Source organism: Cucurbita pepo, unplaced genomic scaffold, assembly GCF_002806865.2.
Source record: "Cucurbita pepo subsp. pepo cultivar mu-cu-16 unplaced genomic scaffold, ASM280686v2 Cp4.1_scaffold001067, whole genome shotgun sequence".
In the NCBI taxonomy this organism is placed as follows: Eukaryota; Viridiplantae; Streptophyta; class Magnoliopsida; order Cucurbitales; family Cucurbitaceae; genus Cucurbita; species Cucurbita pepo.
Genome location: NW_019647265.1, coordinates 1 through 8,715, shown reverse-complemented (window position 1 = coordinate 8,715; position 8,715 = coordinate 1). Strand labels below are relative to the sequence as shown.

At 37.8% G+C, this 8,715-nt stretch overlaps 2 protein-coding genes across 2 annotated transcripts; one reads left to right on the top strand and one right to left on the bottom strand.

The window, feature by feature from the left end:
* Window positions 1–41: 41 nt before the first annotated feature.
* On the bottom strand, window positions 42–2,637 carry LOC111786134 (protein REDUCED WALL ACETYLATION 2-like; the record flags this gene model as incomplete). The annotated part of the gene is made up of 11 exons (XM_023666476.1): window positions 2,221–2,637; window positions 1,961–2,052; window positions 1,747–1,887; window positions 1,607–1,663; window positions 1,424–1,496; window positions 1,176–1,334; window positions 935–1,084; window positions 581–836; window positions 382–503; window positions 219–305; window positions 42–130 (listed from the first exon to the last, which is right to left on the bottom strand). Coding segments are annotated over exons 1-11 (1,259 nt in total), but the record flags the coding sequence as incomplete, so codon positions are not given.
* A 2,579-nt stretch (window positions 2,638–5,216) lies between these two features.
* Window positions 5,217–6,317, top strand: LOC111786135 (probable WRKY transcription factor 48). Its single transcript, XM_023666477.1, has 2 exons — window positions 5,217–5,452; window positions 5,623–6,317. The coding sequence occupies exons 1-2, from the start codon at window positions 5,220–5,222 to the stop codon at window positions 6,191–6,193; spliced, it is 804 nt and encodes a 267-aa protein (XP_023522245.1). The 5' UTR covers window positions 5,217–5,219; the 3' UTR covers window positions 6,194–6,317.
* Window positions 6,318–8,715: the final 2,398 nt, after the last annotated feature.

The following is an 8,715-nucleotide window of genomic DNA, read 5'->3' as shown; positions in this document are numbered from 1 at the left end:
TGTACTTCAGGCTCCAATATATAAAGAAAAGGTTCACATACGTAATGGGAATCCAGGAAGTGTAAGGATGGTATTTGTTGTAAGTAATACTGTCCAATTTGAATATGTACTCATACCACAGATATGCAGCCTGAAAGGTCAAATAACTCTGCTTCAACAAGAGGAGGACAACACCAAGAAACGAATACGCTAATTATCCAACTAAAAAAACATTCTACCATTGAGGATGTCACAACAATTGTCGTTTTGATCAATATCCTGCGCTTCAGTTTGGCTTCGTCTAACTTTTCAATCCATTTCTCAGCCTATCAAAACCATCCTTTTCATTATAAAGAATTTCTTATAGGGAAAATCCAGTTATGATAGCGATTGCAAACTTACAGTTGGATAATAGAAAGCATACAGCATGCCTAATATCCAAATATAGCGATCAAGCCCTGTGCGGAAGTGCCACTCATACATAGGAGGCAGCTGTTCTGCCAATCGATTTGGATCCTTATATCCTGCAATAATTTGAATCTTTAGGTTGGTTGCCAAAACTCCTCTGTCCTCTCAAAGATAAAATAGATCCAGAGGGTACCTAAAATGAAGGTAAATGGTTCCCAAAGCACATCAAACACTCCGGGTATTTCCCATACTATGATAACGATCAAGAAGCAAGCCAAGAATTTCACAGCAATGACGGATCTAATCTCATTGTACTTGTTCAGAATACCAACAAAGCCGTATACCGTAAGAGAGAAAAAAGTGTGCAAGGGGCAGATATAGTATAGCATGTAACTGTTGTCAAGGACAATGCAGCAACCAAACACCAAGAAATTAAGCCGCCACATCATCTGCTCAGCACAAAATGTAAAAAGTGGCACACATAATAACTCCTCTCTTGAAACATAAGAGCAAGATATTGAAGAATCATAGGAGGGCAGGCGCATACCTGAGCAAATCTGGAAAAGCTAAAGTCTTTGCGAATATAGTAATATGAAAAATTCCCAAATCCAGTCATCCACACATATGCAGCAACACATACACGACCAACATTGTAAATTTCTCTTGCAGCGAAGTAATGGTACATCAAAAAAATCACCTATACAAAAACAAAGAAAAACTGTAACTATTCTTAAAAGCTTTCAACCCATTTAAAAAACGATGATAATTATGTGAAGGGGTGAACTGACCTGCATCCATCCTTTCCACTCCTCAGTTTGATGCCTATTCAAGAACAGTATGGGTTTCACTGAAAATGGCGATTTATCGAGATGTATCTTGAATGAAGTTATAGCTGACACCATGATGAGAAGGAATAAAAGGAAGAAGAAAAGATCTCGATTGTAACTCTGCAAAAATTGACCATGTAAACAAATATGTTCAGTACAAACATGTCTCTCGATAAAAACAAGTTAAATTACTGAATGATCTAAGACACCTTCTTTGAGGATTCAAATATATCGGTACGGTCACAAATGTAGAAATATGCTAAAAGAAAACCAAATTCACATCTGTAAGAAAGAAAGAAAGAAAGAAAGAGAGAGTTATATTCATAAACAAGAGATCAAATTCATCATGCATATAAATATTTAGCTTAAATTGTATGCAATCGTTTACGTACGCTGCTCTGAGTAGCATTCGATTTTCTATCAAGAAAGACTGTTCCAGCAATATGAACCTAGCAGGCAATAAACAAAATTAGTAAACCGAAAGCATCAGCAGTTGACATTGGAAGAAAAATCCATGGTTTCTTTGATAAACCTGAGAAGATTAGAGAAAGAAGGTGGAATTCGAGCTCCATAAGGACTAGGCTTGATAGCTCCACCATCTAATAAAACAGCTCTATCATCTTCCTTTACACTAAGACTTTCCGCCTCAGCCAAGCCAACATCAGAGTCTCTTCTAAAAACGTATCCAGATTCAGTATGCAAGATGTTTAAGAATGAAAAACTTTTCAGCTAGGATATCAACTTACACTTTGGAAGAGATCGAATTATTTTTAAATACTAAGTACTCCGAATAAATCCAGGCTACGAATGTGGTTATAAATCCGATTAGAAACGAAACCTGTGGCAATCAAGCGACAAAAGGAACATAAATTCGTGACCTAACAATGGAGCATGCGAACGAAATCATATGAAAAACCACAATGCTAGAGAAGTTCACAACAGAATTAGCTTCTTTCAGTGAAAATCAAACGAATTGAAATAGTTCGAAAGTGATCGGAGTACAAACCTGGCCGTGCGTCACAGGACCTAATAAGATCATCGCTACGAATTACCGACAAAATTCGAAATGGAAGAAGTCGATCAGAAGTGAAATTTACAATACAACAAGAAGGATTACCAACGGTTTGGCATCCGCAAGAACAATCGGAGGAAAATGGAATAGAAAGATGAAAACGTAAGAGGATGAGTGAAGAGAAGTGCTCCATTGGAAGCATATGTAGGCAAGAGAGTTAGAGATGAATCAAAGAAAGAAAGAGGAACGCTCGAAACAATAAATGTAATGCTCTAGCAGTTCTTCAGCTTCAACTCCCCAACAATGTGGCGTTTTTTCAACAATGTTGCTTCAGACGACGCCGCCGCCGGAGTTTCTGCCGGCGACCCAGAGGGGGCGGCCGAAACGGTTAGTCATTCCCAGTTTTCTTTATTTCTCTACGGTTCCACTGCTGCGGAGTTCTGAAAATAAATAAATAAATAAATAAATAATAAATGTAAAGGAGTTTAAAACTTTTAACTGACCAAAAGACCAAAACGAACTAATAACTTTGTAAAGCATTTATGTCTTTTTTGTTAGTTTAATTATAGGTTTCATAATTAAAAAAAGAAAAATATCAGTTAACTTATAGTTTGGGAAGAATGAATATATGTTCTAAAGTAATGAGGTTTTATTAAAAAAAAAAAAATCAATTGCAATTATAATAAAAGGAGAAAACTAATTATAATGTCCTCAAAGTATTTGAAATATGTTCGGTAATAATTTGGTAACTATCCTGTTTTTTTTAAAAAAATATTAAATGGTCTCATTAAAAGCACGTGCTTAAAACAATCATGCTAATGAAGAAAATGTGCATGATTATTTAAAATAAACTATATTTTTTAATAAAAAAAATATTTCAAAACATATCTTATTGATGCAAAGGTAACAACTCAACTCCATCGTCCACCACTAGCAAATATTGTCAAATTTTGCTCGTTACATATCGCCGTCAACCTCACAACTTTAAAACACATCTACTAAAATAATGTTTTGTTTCTCTCTCCAACTAATTTGGGATTTCACAATCCACCCTGTTGGCGACCCAACGTTCTCGTTGACACACTGCACAGCTCAAGTCCATTGCTAGTTAGATACTGTCTGCTTTGGCTCGTTACATATTATAGCTAATCTCACGATTTCAAAATTGCATATGGTAGGGAGAGGTTTTCACACCCTCATAAAAAAACAAAGTTTCATTCTCATCTACCTTCGGAATTCTATTTAAGTTATAAGTTAATTGCCAATACCTAACCAAAACACCCTAATTAGCCTTAGAAATTGTACCAAAAGAAGACTAGACCAAAACATGGAGCTAAGCGAAACAAATTAGTGGTGGAACCAAACTGAATTGCTCAATTTGATTTGTAAATTTTTTTTTTCTCCATATGAGATTGCTAGATTTGCAATTTTTTTTTTCTCCATACGAGATTGCTAGCTTAAGTGCAACCAAATCGCATGAGCTTTAGCTCTTGTGTGCAGATCTCCTTTGATGACATTCGATAAAAGGTGGTGGTGATCACTTTCCACGAGTAACTATATATAACAGTGATAGAAGAACATATCAATGGTGAGATCTCACATCAATTAGAAAGGGAAACGAAACCAATCTCTACTTAGCAAACGTATTTTAACATGATGAGACTGAGAGAAACCCAGCAAATGAAATGGAACCCATCTCTAAATGGATCCTTTGGATGCCTAGTGGGTGTGTCAAAGGTTTTAGGAACCGACCTATTGGAGCATCGGTTGTACAAGTGTGGTCCCCATTTCTTTAATGTCTATTTCAAACAACTCTTTCATTTTATTTTTACATTTAAATATTTGGTAAGGTCTAGGAATTAGGATGTGTTTTTGGCACAATTAGACATATATTAAATGAACCCATTATAGGCTCCCCACCTAAATAAATGCCAAAGTCATATGCACTTTTTTATTAAAAATTTAATTTAATTTAATAAAATATTTTCAACTTTGAACCAAACTATTTTATTTTTTATTTAAAAAAAAACATATTATTTTCTTTAAGCGAAGGGTATGAGATTTTTTTAAAAAAAGAAGTATTCTCTTATATTCTTTAAACTTCAAAAAAGCATGAAATAGTTGAGTCACACCAATTTTAGGAGTGGGGAAAATAATTAAAATAACTTTGTAAATACGTCACAAAAAGATTAAAAAAAGGAAGTGATGGGAGAGAAAGGGAATGGAATAATAAAAGTATAAATAAATAAATAAATAAACATATTAAAATATTAATAACCTAAGTACTAAAATCTTAAACCGAATCAGTTTCTTTTGGGAAAGTGTAACGCTTTTTATACACTTTTATTGGTCAAAGGATAAATAAAAAAGTATATATATATATATAGATATAGAGAAGAGATAAGTAGGAAGATATTTTTATTTATTTAAAACAAAATAAATACCTATAATTAATACCAAGTTTATCATGAATTTTGAAACCTCCAGTCCCCGGTAAACGGTAAAAGGCATGCATTTAAAACATTTTTTTATTTATAAAAGAATAAATAGAACTTTTAATCCCTCCCAATAAATAGTTGAATTCCACAAATCCGCATATCATTTGAAAGCATCCACACGCATAAAAATGAAAAGTGATTCGTTCAACGTCTTATAATACAGCTTATATATATGTATAATATATATTTATACTATAGTTTCAGATCTTGTAATAGTAAAATATATTGAAACAGATCATATTCCTTTCTCTTTCATATTAAACTATATACTAAATTAAATTAGTACACTTCATAGCTTTAAACAATGTAAAAAGTTAAACTTGTTATAACGAAAAAGCTAGATGTGACTAGATAACGATGAGGTATTTATGAACTTAGCTACTGACTAATTGGATCGGATGCCGACACTGGGTGTCCCTTAGTAGCTACCTAGCTGCTTTTTTAGTTGACTCATTTGCTTCGACCAAATCACTAATAATATATATATATATATATATGAAAGATGAGATTCCTAGTTGCATGTTGAAGTTCCCAATGGACTCGTCTTCCTTTAAGCCCTCCACTTTGTTCGACTTATTTGATCTCTTCTCTGCAGCTACCACCCCTCCGCCCCTGCCGCCCTCCTCCTCCTCCTCCGACCGCCTTCTTAATATTCCTTCAACTCCTAATTCCTCCTCCCTCTCTTCCTCCTCCGACGCCGGTGACCTGGATCCTTTCAACCAACACAAGTAAGCCTTCTTAATCTTGGATGAAAGTTTCGCTAAATTTAGGGAATTATGATGAGTTTATAATCAACTAATACTAAGGCTTTTTGAGGAAGCTCAAAGTGAACCGTATGATACTAGAAGAGTCTGTGTTGTTGTTAATTTTTATTCATTTTTTTATATTTGGTGGTTAGGTTGAAACCCAAAATCAAGAACGAGAAAAGGGCTACACAACCCAGATTTGCGTTCATGACCAAGACCGAAATGGATCATCTGGACGACGGTTACAGGTGGCGGAAGTACGGTCAGAAAGCCGTTAAAAACAGCCCTTACCCAAGAAGCTATTACCGCTGCACCACCGCCGGCTGCGGCGTCAAAAAGCGAGTCGAACGATCCTCCCATGACCCTTCCGTCGTCGTCACCACTTACGAAGGTCAACACAATCATCAAAGCCCCATCTTGCCACGTGGATCCCTCTCAGCATCAATTTCCACCTCCGCCGCCCTCCATCCACCGCCCCTTCTTTTCCAACACCAACAATACACCTACACCTACACTCCGCCAACGCCACCGCCGCCGCCTATGGAGCTTGTCACGTGCGGAGGATTCGAACCGATGTTCCAGTGTTTCGGAGAAGAACGGCGTCGTATTGGTGGATCCTCTCCTAGTTCTGCTTCGTTCAAAGACCATGGGCTTCTGCAAGATATGATCGTACCCTCCTCCTCCTCCTCCTCCTCCTCCGTACACATCCCCAAAGAAGAGTAAAAATAAATAACTTTTTTTCCGTCTTCTTATATTTTAAAAATTCATGAGCTTTTCTTTCATCATTCACACAATCCCCATCACTGTATAATATTATATAATTAAATTAAGTAGCTTTATTTATTTATTTAGTTCTTTTATTTATTTAAATGTGTTAATGTGTGGTTTGTTTGAGCTATGGTTTTTTAATTTTAGGGTTAGGGTTAGGGTTAGGGTTAGGGTTAGGGTTGGGGTTAGGGTTAGGGTTAGGGTTAGGGTTTTAAAAGGCACTATTAAGTATAAGGGTAGGGAATGGGAGGTTGGATGCTAGTTTTTGAGTGTGGGGTAGAAACCTACACGGGAGGAGGGGAGTGGTTGTGAAAATACAAACTCTAAACACTTCAACCAATTAAATGCACCAAAACACGTGTGCATGGATCCAGAGTACTTTTCCAGAATACATGATTCTCCTACATTACTTCCAAGTACGACAGACAACACCTCCTCTTCAACTCTACCTTCTGTCACAACCTAGCCGTTAGTAGACCATACTATGAAGAGAGTAGTTTGTGACCCTCAAGTAAATTGGTGACCCTAAGGTTGCGCTCATCCAGCCATGCAATTCTAGAGAAGTGGGTATTGAAGAGAAGACGATCCAAAAGCAAGATAAGGGCCACAAGTAGACAGGAGTGTTAAAGATAGGCTTGTTGAAGGAACGGGCCTTAACCTTGAAAGTTGGGGTTTCGAAGGGAATTTGGGCATGGAATTCTAGAGTCAAGTTCGTCTATATGAAATATGATTGCTCACTAAATTTAGTATCAATCGGATACTAGATGGACTCTTCACGACACTGTATGACTGTTTGCCAAAATGACGTCTACCCGAGGAGGATTGAAAATGCCTCAAAGTGTACCTTAGAGGAGGCATGACGTGAGCTCCCCACCATCCTTGGTCCTGTGGCCTAAGCGAGTTACCCATGTAGCACATACGTGTGTCATAGTGAGGGCAAGCGTTGCGAGACGAGTGTCTCAGGTTACTTCCTTTGAAATGGGTCTTTCAAGGACAGTACCGAGGCGACATAGGTGTGCCGATATTGCACCCTAGCTCAAGTGTCAGAGGGTGGATTATGCATCGTTATTCAGTACGGAGTCCGTAAATGACATGGCATGAGCATGGGAGGGCCAATGCCTCAATTGAACTTATGATGGATGGATGTTCAGGATGTTTCGATATTACGAAGAACACGTGAACCCATTCTCTGTCATGACCGAGTGAGTAGTAATGACCGATGACACTCCGTGAATTGGAATGATGTCAAGACATATGAGAAATGTTAATTGGGAATAACATGGTGAGATACAACGTCTCACATGAGAGACCTTGGCCTCGAGTAGAGGCAAAGTCGAACCGAGTAAAAAAAATGCTTTCCAAAATGAATTATTTTTAAAATCAGATGAATATGAGGGGGTGATTTGGATCATTTTAAGGGAGGCCATGCAGGAGAGCCCATTTCAGAGAAGCAATGAAGTAGTGACCTTGAAGATTGATGATCATCACTTCATTCAGAAGACCACAAACTTTAAAAGCCCAAAAAGGCTCTCATTCAAGCGAGCTACCTTTGGCAGCTGACCATGTGATCAGTTTAACCAAACATTTAGAACCCAATAAAAGTGGAGTTGTTGAGCCCTTAATTGAAGTGGTTATGAACCGTTCTCTGTCACAAACCTGCTGGAAAAAACAGAGCTTTGAAATCATCCACTCTACACCTGCTACATATCCCTCCCTCATCAAATCCACTTTCTACGACCAAATGCATTTCAGAGAGAACCGTCAATGTAAACATAGTTCAACTGGTTAAGATATATTCATGCCAAAATGGCTAAAATTTGACAGCCTTTCGACTCCAACTAATCTCATACTTGTGTTTCCGTGCTCCAACTAACACTTGGTACTTAGCCCTACCCAATGCCTATTTTGGCAAACTTGAGTTTGAAGTGAAAAAGCCCTCTCTCCACGTCTCACTTGTTATGTAGCAGTTGATTTCTAGCCTACTTTATGCATGTATATATAACAGAATCTCCCCCCATCGCCCTTATCATCTCCATTTCAGTTGCCTTTGGAATGCAAAAATGGCCAACTATCTCGCCTTCCATCTTTGTCTAATAATGTTCGAGCTTATAGCAGTCACTTCGGCGAACATGAAAGCATCATACGGAGGAGGGGATGAGAACCAGATGCCCTTCGGCACGCCCCCTTTCTGCCCCGAGGCAGAATCCATCATCTTCTATTGGGTCAAAACTGCCATTGCTGAGGACCCTCGAATGGCAGCGTCTCTGCTTCGACTCCATTTCCATGATTGCTTTGTCAATGTAAGTCATTGCTTTTCCTACTTTTTCAGTGGATTGATAGCTCTAATGAATGTGAACGTGTTTCGTGTAGGGGTGCGATGCTTCAGTGTTGTTGGACGATAACGACAACTTTGTTGGTGAGAAAACTGCAGCTCCAAATGCGAACTCGCTGAGAGGATTTGAAGTGATTGATGCCAT